The sequence below is a fragment of the Rattus rattus genome, chromosome 15, assembly GCF_011064425.1.
Source record: "Rattus rattus isolate New Zealand chromosome 15, Rrattus_CSIRO_v1, whole genome shotgun sequence".
Classification (NCBI taxonomy): Eukaryota; Metazoa; Chordata; class Mammalia; order Rodentia; family Muridae; genus Rattus; species Rattus rattus.
In genome coordinates this window covers 30855969-30877207 of record NC_046168.1, presented here as the reverse complement: position 1 = coordinate 30877207, position 21239 = coordinate 30855969, and the positions used below count along the sequence as shown (strand labels likewise).

General features: G+C 42.9%; 1 protein-coding gene across 4 annotated transcripts in view; it reads right to left on the bottom strand.

Annotated features, from left to right (window-relative positions):
• Positions 1–21239, bottom strand: part of Osbpl1a (oxysterol binding protein like 1A) — a 186910-nt gene that overhangs the window by 72253 nt on the left and 93418 nt on the right. For all 4 annotated transcript variants that reach the window (XM_032886004.1, XM_032886005.1, XM_032886006.1 and 1 more), the window contains one exon: positions 14554–14716. In XM_032886004.1, the coding sequence (XP_032741895.1) occupies positions 14554–14716 (163 nt within the window). Of the gene's footprint in view, positions 1–14553; positions 14717–21239 lie in introns of those variants that run through there.

Genomic DNA, 21239 nt, shown 5'->3' with positions numbered 1-21239 from the left:
GTTACCTTTCTATTGTGACAAATGTCATGCCCAAGCTTATTCATAAAAGAAAGCATTTAATATAGTTTATGGTCCACGATGGCAAGACAAAGGCATGGTAACAGGGACAGCTGAGAGCTGTCCTTCCATCACAAGGAAGCAGAGGGCACAGTGGGAATGGCACTAGTCTTTGAAACCTCACAGCTTGTCACTCGTGACACACCTCCAACAAAACCATGCTTCCTAATCTTTCCCAAATGGTTCCACACCTAGGGACCACACTGAAACACATGAGCTCATGGAGTCCATTCTCATTTCAAACCAAGAACAGGAGGAAAGGGATACATTCTGATCACGGTCTACCATTGAGGGAAGCCAAGAGAGAAACCCATAAATCAGATACCGTAGAGGAACACTGCTAACTGGCTTAGTTTGCTAGTCCAAAGTTCCAATGTCTTCCACATTCTTTCAAAGAAACAGCATGGTCAGGCCTGTTACAGCAACACTTCAGCATTAGTTACTTTTTTTTTTTTTTTTTTACTGCAGGGATAAACACCACAATGAAAGCAACTTCAGGAAGAGTTTATTTTGGCTTATAGTTCCAGAGGGAGAGTCCCTGGCAGAGGGGAAAAACAGCAGCAGTGCAGGGTAAGAAGCTAATGGAGCTCATCTTCGACCACAGGCAGGAAGCAGATTGAACAGAAATGCAGCAAGGCTATGAACTCTTAAAGCTGGTCCCCAGAGATGTGCTTCCTCTAGCAGGGCTCCACCTGCTAAAGGTTCTTCCACCTTCCCAGGTAGCACCAACCAGGGACCAAATGTTCAAATAGATGAGCCTGGGGGGACATTTATGATTCAAACTACCACACAGACCCTGTTTATCTATGCCTATACAATACAAAAGCATACAAAAGGGCACAGGAGCGCATGTGCTTATAAGGTGCTGGCTTTGTTAGTAGAAATAAGCAGCTTGCCAGTGATACAGGTAATGTCTCCACTGGATGAAAGATTTGGTGGGCAGCAAAAATGGATGGAAGGAACAGCCAAGGACTTAAAATTAAGAACTGCTGGCAGGGACTAGCAAGATGTTGCTGGAGACTGATGCAGAAGAGGAAGGACGGCCTGGAGCTGAACAGGCTGGACCCATCTGGGGAGAGACTGCAGCAGGAGGCTATGTGATAGCCCACACAGTCTAAGCAGGGAGAGAGGACACAGGATCAGATAGCAAGTGACTTGGTGCAGTCAAAGAAGTGTCAGGGCAGAGCTTTACACATGGAGCAAAGAAAAGGAGACAGAGCTCTTCTCATAGACCCAAGATTTCAGAGGAGACTATTACAAAGAAGACAAACTTGGGTCTGAACTTGGGAGTGAGGCTGCTGAGGACTGGACGACCAGATACCTTATCACGCACATCACCGTCTATGCTACAGTCTCTCCTCCTAGCCTGCCAACAAGCCTACCAATCCCAAAGACTGAATCTTTCTTATCTGGGTACATTTATACCTAACCAAGAAACTGAGGTGCCACGCGCTTAAAATATATTTCTAACAAAATCCTCACAATACTTAGGAAGCACAAAATGCACAATAAATCCTAATGTAGACATTTATTTAATTAATTGAAAATGAGAGAGAGAAGACAGACAGACAGACAGACACACACACACACAGACACACACACACACACACACACACACACACACACACACACACACACACACACACACACACAAGATCTAGGTCCAACGATGTTTGCCTTTAAATCCAGCTCTTGGGAAACTTGGAAAGGAGGAGTTTGAGTCTACTCTCAGCTACATAATGAATTTAAGATGAACCTGGACTGTATAGTTAACATTATAGTTTAACAAACAAACAAACGAAAAAACCCCAAAGTCAATCTAAAGCTTAAAGGACAAACTGCATTCATTAGTATATACCTACACTACATACACACCACAAATGGACAATGAGAACACCCCCCTACTCTCACCCTACATTTACACTACAGAAGGGATGTGGTTACCGTCGCATCCTCTCTAGAACACTGTACAATATACACCATAGAGAAGACTTAGTAACAGTCACATCCTATGGTCTGGAGTCTATTGTGCTGTGCAGCAACCAAGTCATCACAGAGAAACCACCCTTAAGGAACTCACAGTGTTTGGGAGAAAAGAAACAAGTGCTATGAAAAATAAACAGCAAGAACAAGGCAGCATTTTGTTCTTTATCAAGTACATGAGGTGGCAGACACAAAGTATAAAGAGGTAACTGAGATCACCCAATAGCAGCAGGCCCAGAGAACATGGAAACAATATCAAAGAGGGACACATAAAAAGATACAGCTATTATTAAAAGTTAAGCTGCAGGGCTGGAGAGATGGCTCAGTGGTTAGGAGCACTGGGTGCTGCTTTTCCAGAGATCCTGAGTTCAATTCCCAGCAACCACATGGTGGCTGACGACCATCTGTAATGGGATCTGCTGCCCTCTTCTGAAGACAATGGCAGTGTACCCATATACATTAAATAAATTTTAAAAAGTTAAGCTGCAGAAGAGTTGTGAAATGTGGGAATGGAACCTGAAGAACAGTGAACAGTGTCATCTTGGGGTTTTACTGCTGTGAAGAGACACCATGACCAAGGCAACTCTTATACAGGACAACATTTCATATTCAAAGCACCACATGTGTCTTAAACGTTCACTGCGCACTTCCAGCCTTTACTAAAGGCATTAACAATGTGGACCAATCCTGTGCCTGCTCTGTGTAAACACCATTGGCCTTATCAACATGCCGAATAGTAGACCCCAACGAATGCAACTAGGTGGCCCAGGCTACTGTGAAATGACAAAGGAAATCATTATCCTCTGTTTTGGTTTTAGTTTTAGTTTTTATTGATTGAAAAAAAAATGTGTGATGTATCAATGCCTGGCACTTAAACTGCTCCTGTTATGTGACATAATCCACATGACTGGATCTTATGTACGGCTCATGGACATTTCCACACAAACAGTAGTAAGAGGAAAGCATGCAAGAAAGCCCTTTTGAGTGACGGATCACAGTGCTTCTAAAAGGAGGGTGAGCAAATCCTGAGCTATAATGGTCATGAAGAGGCATCCCTCCATCGATACAGTAAACACAATTGTGTGCTTGAAGACGATCCCTTGCAAGGTGACTATAAGCTCATAAAGTCTACAATTTGGTTTCTCCCCCAAGCTGTTGCTGCTGCCTCCCTGTACCCTGAGGTCTCACGGTGCCACCTGACAACTACTTAACCAGAAGGTTCATTTCTGGGCCATCTCATTCTCCTCTCATCTGTCATCCCCATCCTTCACTACCACAGAATCCAAACCAGTGACCACAGATACATGAAACCAGCAAGAGCTGACAAGCTTGGGCTCACTGTTGATGTTCAATATGTTTGTAAGAAAGACAGAAATATTGTCAGCATTTATTTAACAAGCTTTTGGAAAGTGCTGTTGCTGTGCTCAGCACCTCAGAGCTAGAAACAGAGATGTCCCCAAAGTGTCAGGGACCAGGCAATACACTGCTCCAAAAGGAAGTGCCCATGACTGCAGAAGAGGAATGCCGGGAGGTCTCTGTGAGCTCTCGAGAGATGAATGCAGCGTAGAGAAGAGACAGCCTGAGGTAGGTGAAAAGTGTAGGAAGAACCACTGATTCTAAAAGTGTATTTGCTGCCAGAATAAAGCTTTCCTACAGAACAAACTAGCATTTAGCTTCTGGTTGAATCTTTTTGCTTTAATATACACTGAATGTTTAACCTTTCCCCCACAAAATGTCCACTGAACTATAGTTGGGATTTTATTGGATGTAGCCAACTCCTTACACACACACACACACACACACACACACACACACACACACACACACACACACACACACACACCACAGTGAACATGGAAAGTGATGCCTCATGAATTTTTCTCCTTTTAAATAATTTAACTCAGGAGTATTTAATCAAATTGTAAGAAAGGAATCTGATCTCTTTGTGGAATTTTGTAAAATAGTCACTACGCATACTGGAAAAATAATTTTCTCAAGACATCCCACTGGCTGGAAAAGAAATATTACATGCTGCCATGGGCTCTGTGCCACAGTGGGTGTTACCCACCAGTTAGTAGATTTCCAGTGATCCTGTGTATCTGGAAATGCTCAAGGGGACACAATAAAGGGAAACAGGAAATCATGTGAAGTCCAGGCAAATCAAAGAATCCTTTTCTTTTAAAAAGATGATACAAGTTAGCCACTTCCCAGACTTTAAAGTGTTTATTTTCTAATTTTGGCTACTAAAATAAAAGTTTTCAAATTATTAAAAACTTTTAAGAACTAACTTTCAACAAGCTAGTAATGCTGCTCAGTGAGGCCAAGTGCTTGCCACACAAAAATGGGAACTAGGCACCCACATAGATGCCAGGCGTGCAGCGTCCATGTATGACCCCAGGGCTAAGAAGGAAGGACCTGAGGGCCAGGCAGCCTGGGTGAAATGTGCAGCTCCAAGTTCAGCGAAAGACTCCGCCTCAAAAAGCAAGTGAAAAAGCAAGGTGAAGCAAATGACCTACTCATTCGTGAAATGGGCTTGGGACCTAAAAGAAAGCTCTCAACAAAAGGAAAATAATGGCTAAGAAATATCTCAAAAAAGTTTTTGTTACCCACCTCAGCAAATATGAAAATTCGAATGAAAATAACACTGAAGTGTTACCATGTTCCACTCAGAATGGCAAAGGTACAGAGGACAAGGCATAACACTGAAGGAGGGACTGTGGGGAAAGGGAACTTCCGCTTGCTTGCTGTCGGATTACAGACTAATGTAGCCATAGTGAAAATCACCATGGAAAATTCCCCAAGAAACTAAAAGTAAATCTACAATATTACCCATCCATTCACTCCCTGGCATGTGCCCAAAGGAGTGTAGAGTAGGTCTCTGCTCAGCCAAGCTGATTGCTTCTCTATTCACAGTAGCAGGAAACAGAAACACCCTACATGTCCTACAGCCAACAAATGGATAATGAAAATGTGGTATGTCTCCACTGTGGAACCCTACTCAGATTCAGAGAAAATAAGATTATGACCTCTTAAGGTAACTGGATAGAACTAGGAGAGGTCATGAGTGAGGGAGCCCAGACCCCAAAAGACAAATGCCCTGTGTTCTCTTTTATTGGAGGTTCCTGGTTCCAAAGTTACTACAACCTGTAGTAACTACAGAAACTGGGAAATTAAAACAGGACCACTGCCAGGCTGGGGAGTTGGTATCAATAGGGAGGCAGAAACAGTCTGATCAGGGAAATAGGGAGGTGAGACTGTAGAGAGGGGGAGGGGGGCAAACTGAGAAAAGGTAGAAGAATAAGGGGGATATCAGGAATCACATGATCTGCTGGGGAAATGGGAAAAAGGGATCTTTAGGGAAGGAGGAGGGAAGTAAATATAGAGAAAGGAGGTGGGTGGTTAAAATAAAAAGGATACCTGGAAAAGACACAAGGAATCATGCTATTAACTGTTTATTAAACCCTTTGGGTTTCTGCCTGTGCCTGGAGCTGAACCAGTCCCACAGTTCTCTGCACCCAAAACCCATGGGGCAGAGAGCTGGACTCTCATTAGTGTGGACATTCCTGAGAGCTCAGGGGACGCCTCCACTTCTGCTCAATTCCTGGCCCAAAAGGAACCTGCATAGTACCTTGTGTACCCTGTGGGCATAGGAAGCTAGGAGCAGTTACGGGCAGGACCTTCCCGGTTTCTGTGTGCCAAGAGCTGAGAGCCAGTCACCAGGAGGGCTGACACACCTGAGAGCAGAGGTAAGACCAACTCTTCTGCTCTGAGCGACCCTCCTGCAGACCTCAGGACACACAAGCCAAGGAGCAGTCTCCGACAAGACCCTTTAGGTTTCTGCCTGCCCTTGGAGCCAAACTCGTCCCACAGCTCTCTGTACCCAAATCCTGTGGGGGGAGAGCTGGACTCAGAAATGAGCACATTCCTGAGAGCTCAGGGGAGACCTCTACTTCTGCTCACATTCCTGGTCCAAGAAGAACCCGCCTAGTGTACCTCACACAATAGTGGAAGATTTGAACACCCCACTCTAATCAATGGACAGACCATGAAAACAGAAACTAGAGACACAGAGAAACTAACAGAAGTTATGAACCAAATAGATTTAACATATATTTTTAGAACATTTCATCCTAAAACAAAAAGAATATACCTTCTTCTCAGCACCTCATGGTACCTTCTCCAAAATTGACTATATAATCAGTCACAAAACAGGCCTCAACAGATACAAGAAGATTGAAATGATCCCAAACATCCCATTAGATCACCATGCACTAAGGCTGGTCTTCAATAACAACAATAACGACCGAAAGCCCACATACACATGGAAGTTGAACAACACTCTAGTCAATGACAACTTGGTCAGGGAAGAAATAAAGAATGAAATTAAATACTTTTTAGAATTTAATGAAAATGAAGGCACAACATACCCAAACTTATGGGACACAATGAAAGCTGTGCTAAGAGGAAAATTCATAGCTCTGAGTGCCTCCAAAAAAAATTGGAGAGAGCATACATGAGCAGTTTGACAGAACACCTGAAAGCTCTAGAACAAAAAAGGAAGCAAATACAACTAAGAGGAGTAGAGAGCAGCAAATAATCAAACTCAGGGCTGAAATCAGCAAAGTAGAAACAAAAATAACTATACAAAGAATCAACAAAACCAGGAGCCAGTTCTTTGAGAAAATCAAAAATATAGATAAAGCCTTAGCCAGACTAACCACACAGACAGTTTATCCAAATTAGCAAAATCAGAAATGAAATGGGAGACATAACAGAATCTGAGGAAATTCAAAAAATCATCAGATCCTACTACAAAAGCCTATATTCAACAAAACTGGGAAATCTGGATGAAATGGACAATTTTCTAGACAGACATCAGGTACCAAAGTTAAATCACAATCAGATAAAACCACACAAAGACTCAACAAAGAAAGAGAACTTCAGACATTGCAATTTCCCTTATGAATATCAACACAAAAATACTCAATAAAATTCTCACAAACCAAATCCAAGAACACATAAAAATTATCATTCACTCTGATCAAGTAGGCTTCATCCCAGAGATGCAGGGATGGTTCAATATATGGAAATCCATCAACATAATCCACTATATAAACAAACTCAAAGGAAAAAAACCACATGATCATCTCATTAGATGCTGAGAAAGCATTTGACAAAATTCAACACCCATTCATGTTCAAAGTCTTGGAAAGATTGGGAATTTGAGGCCCATACCTAAACATAGTAAAAGCGATATACAGCAAATCAGTTGGCAACATCAAACTAAATGGAGAGAAACTTGAAGCAATCCCACTAAAATCAGGAACTAGATAAAGCTGCCCTCTCCTTCCCTACTTATTCAATATAGTACTTGAAGTCCTAGCCAGAGCAATCAGACAACAAAAGGAGATCAAAGGGATATAAATTGGGAAGTAAGAAGTCAAAATATCACTATTTGCAGATGATATGATAGTATACTTAAGTGACCCCAAAAGTTCCAACAGAGAACTACTAAGTCAGATAAACAACTTCAGCAAAGTGACTGGGTATAAAATTAACTCTAACCAATCAGTAGCCTTCCTCTACTCAAAGGATAAACAGGCTGAGAAAGAAATTAGGGAAATGACACCCTTCACAATAGTCACAAATAACATAAAATACCTGAGTGTGACTTTAACCAAGCAAGTGAAATATTTGTATAATAAGAACTTCAAGTCTCTAAAGAAAGAAACTGAAGATCTCAGAAGATGGAAAATCTCCCATGCTCATGGATTGGCAGGATTAACATAGTAAAAATGGCCATTTTGCCAAAAGCAACCTACTGATTCAATGCAACCCCTATCAAAAATCCAACACAATTCTTCATAGAGTTAGAACAAGTAATTTGCAAATCCATAACAACAACAACAACAACAACAACAACAACAACAAAAACAAAACAGAATAGCGAAAACTATCCTCGACAATAAAAAAACTTCTGGAGGACTAACCATCCCTGACTTCAAGCTATATTGTAGAGCAATAGTGATAAAAATAATATGGTATTGGTACAGAGACAGACAGGTAGATCAATGGAATAGAATTGAAGACCCAGAAATGAACCCACACACCTATGGTCTCTTGATCTTTGACAAAGGAGCTATAACCATCAAATGGAAAAAAGATAGCATTTTCAACAAATGGTGCTGGTTCAACTGGAGGTCAACATGTAGAAGAATGCAGATTGATCCATGCTTATCACCCTGTACAAAGCTTAAGTCCAAGTGGATCAAGGACCTCCACATAAAACCAGATGCACTCAAACTAATAGAAGAAAAAGTGGGGAAGAGTCTCGAACACATGGGCATTAGGGAAAATTTCCTGAACAGAACACCAATGGCTTATGCTCTAAGATCAAGAATCGACAAATGGGACCTCATAAAACCTCAAAGCTTCTGTAAGACAAAGGACACTGTTGTTAGGACAAAATGGCAACCAACAGATTGGGAAAAGATCTTTACCAATCCTACATCTGATAGAGGACTAATATCTAATATATACAAAGAACTCAAGAAGTTAAGACTCCAGAGAGCCAAATAACCCTATTTTAAAAATGGGGTACAGAGATAAAGAATTCTCAGCTGAGGATTATTGAATGGCCAAGAAGCACCTAAAGAAATGTTCAACATCCTTAGTCATCAGGGAAATGCAAATCAAAACATCCCTGAGATTTCACCTCACACCAGTCAGAATGGCTAAGATCAAAAACTCAGGTGACAGCAGATGCTGGTGAGGATGTGGAGAAAGAGGAACACTCCTCCATTGTTGGTGGGATTGAAAGCTGGTACAACCACTCTGGAGGTTCCTCAGAAAATTGGACATAATACTATCTGAGGACCCAACTATACCACCCCTGGGCATATACCCAAATGATGCTCCAACATATAACAAGGACGCATGCTCCACTATGTTCATAACAGCCTTATTTACAATAGCCAGAAGCTGTACACACACACACACACACACACACACACACACACACACACACACACACGCACACACAGTCATCAAAACTAGGCAATATTGATGAAGCCAAGAAGTGCAGGCTGACAAGAACCTGATATAGCTGTCTCCTAAGAGGCTCAGCCAGAGCCTGACAAATATAGAGGTGAATGCTCGCAGTAAATCATTGAACAGAGAATGGGGTCCCCACTGGAGGAGTTAGAGAAAGGTTTGATAGAGCTGAAGGGGTTTGCAACCCCATAAGAACAACAATACCAATCAACCAGAACTCTCAGGGACTAAACCACTACCCAAAGAGTACACATGGACAGACCCATGGCTCCAGCTGCATATGTAGCAGAGGATGGCCTCGTTGGACACCAATGGGAGGAAAAGCTCTTGGTCCTGCCAAGGCTGGACTCCCAGTGTAGGGAAATGTCAGGGCAGGAAGGGAGGGTGGTTAGGGAGGGGGAACACCTTCACAGAAGAAGGGGAGGGGGATGGGATAGGGGCTTATGGATGGGAAACCAGAAAAAGGAATAAGATTTGAAATGTAACTAAAAAATATTGAGTAAATATTTTTTAAAAAAACATTTATTCAAAAAAAGACCCCCTCTCTCTCTCTCTCTCTCTCTCTCTCTCTCTATATATATATATATATATATATATATATATATATATATATATATATAATCTTAATAAACCTTTCCCTTCTGGGCTGACAGTGCTCTGAATAAGACCCAAAGATCATCTAATAAAAGCATAAAACCAGACATGCTAAGTGTTTGTTTGCATTGTTGGCCAGGTCTGTCCGAGACTCCGGAATTATAAAGCCTATTGCTAATGCCCTGGCTAACTCCTAGAGGTGGAAGATAAAGTCCCCGTTGCTGAAGACACCATGCACTTCCAGAGGAGAGCCCAAAGACTAATGCACTGGAACTGTCTTGAACAGAGTTTTGAGTACTAGAAGGTACCATAGAAGCTTCCAAAGGAGGGAGGCAACCAACAGCCATAACCAGCTCTGATGCCCAGGACTCCTCACTGACCTGCACGGGGCAATAACCCTATGACTGCCATAGTGTGCACATACCTTGGCAGTAACCAAGAGGTCTCTGATTGGATAAGACCCGTTCAACAAAAGGCAGACATGTCTGGTACTGGAACAGCTAATTAACAGCTCCGTGCTCAGGAAGTCATAGTTATTGAAGGAAAATCTAAAGCCACTAATTTATTAAACCATAATCCCTAACAACAATCTATAAACTCTGCCATTATACCCTGTCTAAGTTTGGGTTTCTATTGCTGTGAACAGACACCATGACCATGGCAACCAAGAAAAACATTTAATTGGGACTGTTTACATTTCCAGAGGCTTAGTTCTTGTTGTAATGGCAGAAAACATGGCCACATGTAAGCAGACACAGTGCTGGAGAAGGAGCTGGTTTTAAAACATCTGGTTTAAAACCTCTTCTGGATTTTGTTTTGGTTTGTTTTTTTAGAGAGAGGAAGGAAGAAGACAGAGAGAGAGAGAGAGAGAGAGAGAGAGAGAGACAGACAGACAGACAGACAGAGAGACAGAGAGAGACAGAGAGAGAGAGACAGAGAGAGACAGAGAGAGACAGAGAGACAGAGAGAGAGACAGAGAGAGACAGACAGAGAGAGACAGACAGAGAGAGACAGACAGAGGGGGGAGAGACAGAGAGAGAGAGAGAGAGAGAGAGAGAGAGAGAGAGAGAGAGAGAGAGAGAGAGGCATGCTATGAATTTGGAGGAGAGCAGGAACAAATCCATAATTACTCTACTTGCCTAGTAAACAGAATTCTGCAGATTTAAGCTAAAATTCCAGGGATGGGGAGAATGTCCTAGATTCTTTGGATGAGCCCAATATAATCACAGGGTTCCTTCAGCAGGAAGGAGGAATGGCCAGAATTAGAGGCCGAAGATGATCTACTCAGGCTCTGAAGATGGAGGATAGGCTTGGAGCCATGGAACCCAGGTGGGTCATTAGAGCAAGGAACCAGATTCTATCCTAGAGCCTAGATGTTCTTTGACTTCAGGACTTTTAAGTGCTGGAACTGTGAGAAAACCAATCTTCACTCTTTCAGTCTAATTTTAAGTTACACGGCATTTAAATGAAAGTGAATGAAATAATGGTAACTAAGTCTCCTGGGAAAGCGCAGGGTAGCGACAAGGGCTAGCCTTATTTAAGGGTCAGGTTTCTTCTCTCATAGCAGAAGTGAAGGAGGAAGTGTGGGGAGAGGCCGCTGAGTAGACACTACAGTGTGCAAATGAAGTCATTTCTCAGCAGGAGCTGTTATGATCTTCATGAACTGTGTGGCCGGTCACAGCAGGTCAGGACTTGCTATCAGGCTATCAGATTGTTCATTTCAATGAGTCTTTTCCATTGTTCCATGATTCACTAAGTTTGTAGTAAAAAATAGCAGAGAAGGCACAGATGAGTTACTGTGTTTAAACAAATGTAACAAAGTTTGTGTAACTATTCATGGCTTGACATGTCCCTGCCTTCATTGACTACAGCCAGCAGAGAAAGTGCTGTTAGTCCAGGATTCGGCCTCGGGAGCCTGCTCAGCACAGCGATCCACAGCACAGCACGGGTACCACAACCGCAGGAAGCACATTCGGGTGTGGGCAGAGGGGTGGCAGGTATTTATTTCCTCCTCCCAGAGATGACTGCTGTGACATATCCCGAAACAGAGAGTTGGGAGAAGCTGCTAAATGTCTCTCAAAAAGAGAATGGTTTAAAAAGAATGTTCTCCATGCACACAGAAAGACTGGGTTGGAGCTACAATCCTAAAACGGAGTCTAAAGATGTCCTGAAAAGCTCATCCAGAATAACCGCATAGCTATTTCGGGGACTTTTCTTCAAGTTCCAATGTATACCTGGTATGGTAGCTTGAATAAAAATGGCCCTCACAGGACCAGAGGGAGTAGCACTATTAGGAAGAGTGGCCTTGTTGGAGTAAGTGGTCACTGGGGGTGGGCTTTGAGGTCACAGGTGCTTAAGCCATACTTAGCATGGTAATCTCTTTCTGCTGCGTACTGCATGCTGCCATGCTCCTGCCATGAGACAATGGACTGAACCTCTGACCTGTAAGCCAGTCTCAATTAAATGTTGCCCCTTATAACAGTGACTGTGGTTGTGGTGTCTCTTCAAGGCAATAAAAACCTAAGACACTTGGGGATCCATTGGCTATCTATGAGTCTATGGACTTGGAGTTGCTTGAAAAAAGGCCCGGAAGAATAGCTTATCAAGCTGTTAATAACCTCTTGAAGAAAGACTGGAGAGAGAGCTCGTGGTCAAGGGCACATGTACTGACCTTCCAGAGGACTCAAGCTAGCTCCCTGCACCAGTGTTAGGCAGCTCACCACTGTCTGCAATCTAGTTCAGGGACTCCAACACCTCTGCTCTCCAAGGGCAGGTACAAATACATGAGCATACCCACACAGTCATATGTGCTACATATAATTTAAACTGAAGATAAATCTTTAAAAACTAGTCTCTGAAGAACGTGAGAATTTCAGTGTGTGGTGTGTGTGTGTGTGTGTGTGTGTGTGTGTGTGTGTGTGTGTGTGTGTGTTTCTCTTGCTATGATAAAACACCATGACCAAATAGAACTTAAGGAAGAAAGACTTTATTTGGGTTTATAATGGTGCGGAGCATGACAGAAGGCAGCCAGAGCCAGAGGCTGAGACATTACATCTCCAACATCAACCACGCAGCAGAGAAAGTGAACCAGAAGTGAGGAGAGGCTATGTGTTCTCAAAGTCCACCCCACTTGCTTCCTCCCACCAGACCAGATAACTAAAGATTCCTTTTTCTTTTTCTCTTTCTGCTTTGGGTTTTCCAAGACTGAGTTTCTCTGTGTAGCCTTAGCTGCCCTAGAACTTGCTTTGTAGATCCACCTACCTCTACCTCCCAAGTGCTGGGACTAAAGGCTTGCTCCTCTGCCACCAAGCTTCTGCTGATTTTCTTTTAGGAACCGATGCACAGAATGTATAAGTTAACATCAATGAGCAGAGGACAGAGTTGAGAACAGTACATGCAGCCATCTTAAATGTTCTTACACTGTCTCCCTCCCACCACAGTAAGTTCCTTCACCCTTGTCATTCATCCTGTGTTCAAGTTCTACATCTTCCCTCTTCCTAGCATGCATCACTCTTTCACAGTTAACTGACACTGTCACCATCACCACCACAGTCCTTTTTAGCTCCAAATCTGGCTATTACAGCATATGCGCCCCTGAATTAATTCTACTTCTACTAGCAATGATCCGAGCCTGAATTCCCTCTGGGTCTCTATCCTTCCAATATTCTTTTCCTGCCCCGTGCAATAACCCACTGCATCAGCTTTCTTGGCTTAACCTCTTGATCTCATTTCTGCCTTCTCTCACTATGCTTCCTCTCTTTCGTTTCCTGCTATAAAATACTGTCGCAACCTCACTGATCTCCAGTTACCTTGTTCTCTGGAACCTTTCCCCATTCACATGTATCTCAAAACTTCTAATGTTAATTTCTAAGATCAAAACCCAGTAACCATGGTGGTGCATGCTTGTAATTCCAGCTCCTAGAAGATTAGTTGGATCTTGAGTATAGCATAGCCCTCAAAGTAAGACAATAATACCCCACACACATACAAAATCCAAACTGCTTAGCAGTCCCACCTTCTCCACCTGTCTACAACTCTCCCCACCTCACCTCTCCATTTCCAGGCTACTAACACTCAGGACCACTCTCTCGGGGCTGCAGGCGCTGGTGTCTCTGCTCACAGGAGATTCACTATGCTGTCCTTGTGCACAGTTTCTGGGGCAAAGTTAAGAACTTCCTTTCTCCTGCTCCAACTATACTCTGGCCCCTATATTTGCCTCTAGCACACTGAACTCTAAAGGCCTTTTTTTTTTTTTTTTTTTTTTTTTTTTTTTTTTTTGGTTCTTTTTTTTTTTTTTTGAGCCGGGACCGAACCCAGGGCCTTTGCGCTTCCTAGGCAAGCGCTCTACCACTGAGCTAAATCCCAACCCCCAAAGGCCTTTTTTCAAGACCGAACTCACTGTCTCTTTCCATTTCCTCAGAGCATGTGTCAAGAGCTGACAGCACAGGGTGGTCAGAAAACAGTCACAGAAAAGGAGCAAAAAAACCAACCAACCAAACAAAAAAACATGTACAGCTATGAAAGTATTCCAATTCTGGCATATTGTATGCTTTCAAAACAGGCAGACACACACACATATGTGCACACACGCGCGTGCGCACACACACACACACACACACACACACACACGTGTGTGTGTTCTGTGGCACACATGTGCCTACACTCAGATGAACACCTGTGCACATCCACATACACACAGATGCACACACACACACATGTGCATGTACACACGGATGTACATGCTGCACAGTAGTTAGGGCAGCTGGACCGATAAACCTCTGTTTATTCTGGAAAATTCCAGGTCATAGCCACTCTTACAAAGCCTATACACTTCTAACAACACAAAGGGAATGGTTCTGGAGTTACCTGACAGTGCATCATAGAACTCGTCCTCACTAAGGATGCTGACAGGCGGAGATCCTTCAACCAGGGATCGTTCTAGTTCATGATGCTCAGTGGCTAAAGTCTCCAGTGCTTCTGACAAAATTTTGTTTTTTTCTTGCTCCTGTTCCAATTTAAAATTCCTTACCTAGAAGAATAAAGATACACAAGAGTTCAGAGTGGCAGAAAATGTAGGCTTTCTTGGGATGTGAAAATTACTTGGTTTTGATCTAATTCTACTGCAACATCAGAAATGAAAGCAGTTAAGTTATACACACACGCAGATGAATGAGCAAAATTACTAAGCTAATTTTGTTCGTCCCAAAAGACCTTTCCACACACAGAGCATATCTAATAAAAATAGATTGCTAACTACCAAACAAATTCAGCTCAAATTATGAAGATCCTAATAAAAGAAAAAAGGCATTAATCAATTTGGAAATTACATTAAAATATTTCTCCCTCAACACTAATAATGAAATTTTATATATATATTAAGGTTATGGGAAAGGTAGAGCCTGGTCAGACCTTTTGGCCTTTGAAATAGCATTGTCCTATGTATACAAACCAAGAGTGTATGACCCTGCACAGCACTAAGGCCCTCTAAACCTCACAAGACAGGATGCACTGAGTTTGGTCCCAAGTTTTATCTAATTCTGCTTCAAGAACCCCAGAATCGCTGCTGGCTTCCTGTCTTGCTCAGTTCCTCACTCGGGAGCCAGAGAGGCTATCTCCAGTGGCTGCCACGTGTCCTCAGACACACCTTCAGTAGTTTCCACCTCTTACGGGTTTCCATTACAATCTCAGCAGGGTTCAGCACGACGGCCTTTCAAGTAGCTATACTGTGCACCATGTGCACTGTGTGTGTGAGCTTTCAATTTAGCAACAGAGGCTATTTGTCAGATGCAATCCTAAACATAAAGTGCTCCTTTTAAAGACAGCTGTGATCCCACAGCTGTGGTGTCCACGCCTGTATTCCCAGGACTGGGGAGGATGGGGCATGAGAATGGAGAATTTGGAGGGAGTCTGGACTCTATACAACTATAAAACTTGGGTGTTTTAGAGAGCAGAATCCTGTTGCTAGAGCTGGATATCACCAGAACCTGCTTTCACTTTCTCCTCCCTTGAAGCTGACCACAGAGGGAGGCCAAACCGAGAGGGAGGCTACACCACCAGTTCAAAAGGCACTGACTAGGCAGCGGCCTCCAAGTTCTCTCAGGTCAAAGCTCAGGTGTCTGATCTGTGAACTGGGGATTCTTGCACAGTGCTCCTTGCTTCCTTCCATTCCTCTCTTCATCCTAACCCTGTCGCTTCCTGACATTTCTCTAGTGCTCCTCTCTAACCCCAGGAGAAGGAGGTATTTCCCTGTCTGATGGCCGCTCATCAGGCTCTACTGGGAACTGTAAGAATAACTCGAATACAGTTTGGCTGAATTCACGGTCACTTCCACAGTGACCAAATCTTTATCATCCTGGAAACAGCTCCAGTCCTCAGGCACTTGAAGGTTTATCATTAGAGCAATGAGATAATTATTAGATCTGTGATACTGAAATACAATAGCAATATGTCATCCTAAACTCAGACACCTGTTATGTTTATGTTATGATTACGATATTCTCATAATTGAAATAGTGTCTCCAGAGAAGAAATGCTGTGTACCTTCAAATGTGACAACAGAAGATTAATTCCTTCTGTTTAACAAATACTTACATTTGAATGCTAAATATAGACTTACATAGACGTCAGCCAAGTGGCAAAATTGGTCAATGCCCTCAAACACCCAGTCCTCTCTAGAAAATCTTGTTCAAACCACAAATGACCCTTTATTCACCTAAATCAGCATCACTCCCTTTCTGCCACACCTACTTCCTACTAACCTTGCTGTTAGTAAAGAGTGAATGGGGAGGGAAGCTGTGGAGGAAAGAGTGCTACCCTCCGGAGTCTGAGCTTGTTAAACTCTCAGTTGATCTGAGAGTGCTGGTAGGAGTTTCCCTCGCTGAGCAAGCCTCACCACAAAACTGCAGAAAGGTGCTCTCCCCTTGAGTAAGGCATGTGCATGATAAGGAGCTGCAAGCACAGGGGCTGCGAGCACAGGGGCTGCGAGCACAGGGGCTGCAAGCACAGGGGGCACAGGGGCTGCGAGCACAGGGGCTTCGAGCACAGGGGCTGCGAGCACAGGGGCTGCGAGCACAGAGGCTGCGAGCACAGGGGCTGCGAGCACAGGGGCTTCGAGCACAGGGGCTGCGAGCACAGGGGCCGCACCAGGAAGCTTTCTCCCCTAAGGAAGCACCTGTGAGCTAAATGGCCAAAGTACCACTGTTCAGAGGGGCAAAGGGACTCCAGTGCCCACAATCCCAGCAGTTCCAAGTTACCTAGAAAGGAACCTCACCCTGAAAGGTCTGTGTAAAGCTGCCAATGAGGAGATGGTGGATGTGGTTTCATAAAGCAGTCATCTTCTGAAGTATCTTCCTGAATTGTTATTTGGTAGCTAAACCTCCATGCTGTGACAGAAATAGCTCCTTCATATAGCACTACCTTCTAAACATTCAAGCTATTGTGATTAGCCTATTATTATTAGAGGAACCAGACTTTTCTTCACAGAACTAGTGAACCCCAACATATGTTCATAATTAAATTAGAAACTTTAGACTATGATTTATAAATAAAAATCAATATGTCAAGTGAACATACATATTAAAGTTATTAGAAAGCAGGACAATATTACTATCTACTAACATAAAAACATGTGCACTACTCTGTCTACAGTCCCTTAAAGAGTAACACAATGTTGAACCTTCTCAAGAGTCCATCCCCTCAAACCACTCTACTTTACCCATTTCCTGCTAGAAGGCGAACTCGTCAGTAAACATTTAATCCAGTTTCAAAAACAGCACACGCTAGCCAGTTTACATACATCTTATCTACCCTTTTTTTTTTCTAGAAAGTGTCCTTCCTGCTATTTGCCTGTGTTCCATGGGGGTAAGTGGGGCAGAGATAATAAATCATTTGACAAAGACATCTACAAACTGGAGACTGCTGACTAGCATTCCCAGAATATCAGGTACAATGAATGACCTGATTCTACGATGGGGAATTCTGACCTCACTCTGCTCTCTTCACAGTTACCACACACACAGCTAGACTAACAGATAATGTAGCAGACACTGAAACACTCCATCTCACCTAGTTCACTCTGTGAAGAAGCTGTTCTGACACACTGCTGTGGTTATAGGCCAACAACTCTCAAAGCTTTTCAGGACATAAGATTTAGGCTACTCCCTGCCACTACTCCACAGAGGTGTCTGCTAAGAAGCAAGGCACTCACTCACAGTCGATGTGTTCCCTCCAACCTACATGTCTGGGTGAAGCAGGACTGAAAGCCTCCCTAACCCTGCCTCAAAGCCTTATGTCAATAGAATATGAAAGTGGAACCTTTGAGACATGATTAGAAGATGAGTTCTGTTCAGGGTGGAGGGGCTTCATAGCATTAGTGACTACTGTTCAGGTTTGGTCTTTTGCCATATATGGTAATGCTAAATACTGCCCCCCAACCCCCACCTCCCACCCCAGCCTGGTTGCTCCCAGGGAAGAGAGAACTTTGCTTCTTAATTTAAAGCCATTGGTTTAAGTAACGGCCAATAGCTGGGCAGAAGAGACATAAGTGGGGTTTGGGGTTCCTAGGCTTGGGGTTTGAAGAGGAGCACAAGGAGGTGAAGAAGGTGGAAAGAGGAGGAGGCCTCCACAGGGTAAGTGAATCGTGAACACATAGCCACAAGGGTTAGCCAATTGGAGTTTAGAGCTGCCCAGATGGATCATGGCAAATTATGACACAGGGTTATTGACAGAGAAATAGATTCTGATAGCACAGAGGGTAGATCTCTGCACAGCTCTAGTGCTGATTAAGGCTTATGGTAAATGTAAAGGTTGAACGTCTTTTCTCTGGGAACTGAATGATCAAAGGTGGAATAGAAGCCCCAAATTGAGACTAAATATTTTCTAGAACAGACTACGTAAGAGGAGGAGACTAGTTGGCAAGGATCCATGTGATACTACTATGCCATTAACCAGAGGAAGGCCCTCACAAGACACTTAATAGAAGACAGCATCATATACATAAGGCTTCCTCATAGAAGACAGCATCATATACATAAGGCTTCCTCAAGTCCAGATGAGGCACACAGTTAACACAACGAAATACAAATTAAGATAAGGAATGGAATGCTCACATGAATACATGTCTCGGGATACTGTACTTGGATCCCACGTGAGTCATGATGAAAGAAGAGATGTGGAGTATATCCTTATGCTGGTATCAGCACACAGCTACCTGCTTTTCGGACTTGCTAAGCAACTTTGTATAATGAGTTCTAAGGATGTCACTCTTGTACTTTTTTCTTTGCTATCTTGCAATACGTTTTCAAGTGAAATGAATGTATGCTCTTGCTTAAAAGGAAACTATGGGGAGGTCAAGTAAAATGGGGAGAAAAAGACTGGGTACTTGCAGTGGAAGTGTTAAGGAAAACTCAGACTCTAGAAAGATTCTGAGGGAGGGACTAAGCAGTCAGATGACAGGCTGTGATATAGAGTAAGGAAGAAGCAAATATGGTTTCATAGCTGGGACTAAGCAAGTAAGAGTTGCAATTACCTGGAACAGAGTAGACTGGAGGGCAAGCCAGGCAGAGCTCAGTCTCACACATGGTGCTATGAGACAGTCAAGCACAGAAGTAGATAAGCTGACTAAACCCATGCTTACAGAAGAAGAGGGATATATCTCACAGGTTATACTTTACATTCTAGGCTAGATAGGATTACTAAGGCAGACAGAAAGACACAAATGAGATAAAGGTAAAGCCCAGCCTGTGTTTTGTAGCCATTAATGATGTGGGAATGAACAGAGAAGATTGCTGGAGTGATATTCTTGAGACCTAAGTCATGGGTATACTTGGTCTTCATTAAGGGAACATGCAGGTCATCCCCCCACAGGGGAAAAGAATGTGTAGGCACAAATTCAGATAGGAAGATACATTGAACTTCAAGTTGTCTTCTAATTGCATAAGGAAGACACACACACACACACACACACACACACACACACACACACACACACACACACACACACAGCATCGAACAGCACAGAGATCAACCAACATTGGTCCCAGCATACGACATAGAGAAGCCACTATCTCTTGACAGCGTGAATGAAATATGTCTAGAAGTTCAGAATGAGATGGCTCCTGGCACCACTAAAAGATATTCTTTCCTCATAGTCACCTTCCTGAGCTGTGCTCAAACCAAGACAAAGAGAACTCCTGTCTAAAATAATCGCAATGCCTTTCTGCCCCTGGGCTCCAGCACTGGACAGAAGGCATAACTGACCTAGTTGCTGACTGACACACTCAAAGAAAGACCTTGCAGAGTTTGTTACTCAATCACATTCAGAGGCAAACTCAGACATGTGCATCAGGGCAGAATTGGGGAACCCTTTCATCCAGGACCAAACAACAACAGGAAAACAGTTGAAACAGTTGGATAAAGGGATTCATAAAAAGGAAAAAGCAGTGTTACTTAAGAAGATACCTGGCATATAAACTGGGGTAGGGGTGAAGGGTGAGGTGATAATAAAATTTGGGGGAGGAAAAAAAAGCAAAACTTCTTTACCTCCAGTAGAAGTTGCTTATTGTGACAAAGTAGCCACTACAAAGAAATTGCTTATATCACCCACAGACAATATACTGTCCAAAAAGGACAGAGGTGGCATAGTTGACTGCTAAGCTCTGCCAAGACAAGGTAAGCTAGTCTTTCATATTTCTTGCTTCACAAAAGGTCTACCAGATGGCTCTGGACCAGAAGGCTCTGGACCAGAAGGCTAAAGACAGATGCTCCAACATTTTAAGAAACTAGGGGCTGTCCAGGTAGTCAGCTGTCTCTATAATTGTTTACATTTTGGAAGCTGTTTTGTGCTTTCTATATGTTCAGGCAATATTTAATTCATTCTTGGATTTCTGACGGAGTTAAAACGTAGTTATAGTCTCATAATCAAATTCAAGTTGTTTAGAATTGAGAAAGAGGTTATAAAGTAGAAGACATGGTTTTCAGGTGGTGTTACAGGCTAAAATCTAAACATAATTCAGGGATAGAATAATAACTCTATAAGTTAATAATGATGGTAGAGTATTTTATCTAACTGACAAATATGATGAACTAGATGTTAATTGTATATCATACTATGTAATTTACACGATTGTTACAGTTTTGTTCAATTATATGTCTGAGAGAAGAGTTGTTTTCTTTTTTTAAATTGGATAGAAAAAGTGAGATGTACGGGGTGGTTCAGGAATCTGCTTGTGAACACTGAAGGTCCTGTTCTGCTTGTAAACACTGAAGGTCCTGTTCCCCAATTGGCTTTTGATCAATCAATGAAAATGCTAGTGGCCAATAGCTATGCAGAAAGGTGGGACTTCCAGGTTCCCTCAGGCAGACTAGGGGACACAGGAGGAGGAAAAAATATTCACCATGGCTTAGAGGGAGAGAAAGCCCACCAGTCAGGTGAGATCTCCAGTAGAGTGGCCACTGGCCACTTCCCTGACTGGGCCTGGTAAGCAGGCAAGAGATTAAAAACACAGCTAAGCTGAGGGCAGATTTAGAAGTACTGTACTGTGTATGAAGGTAAG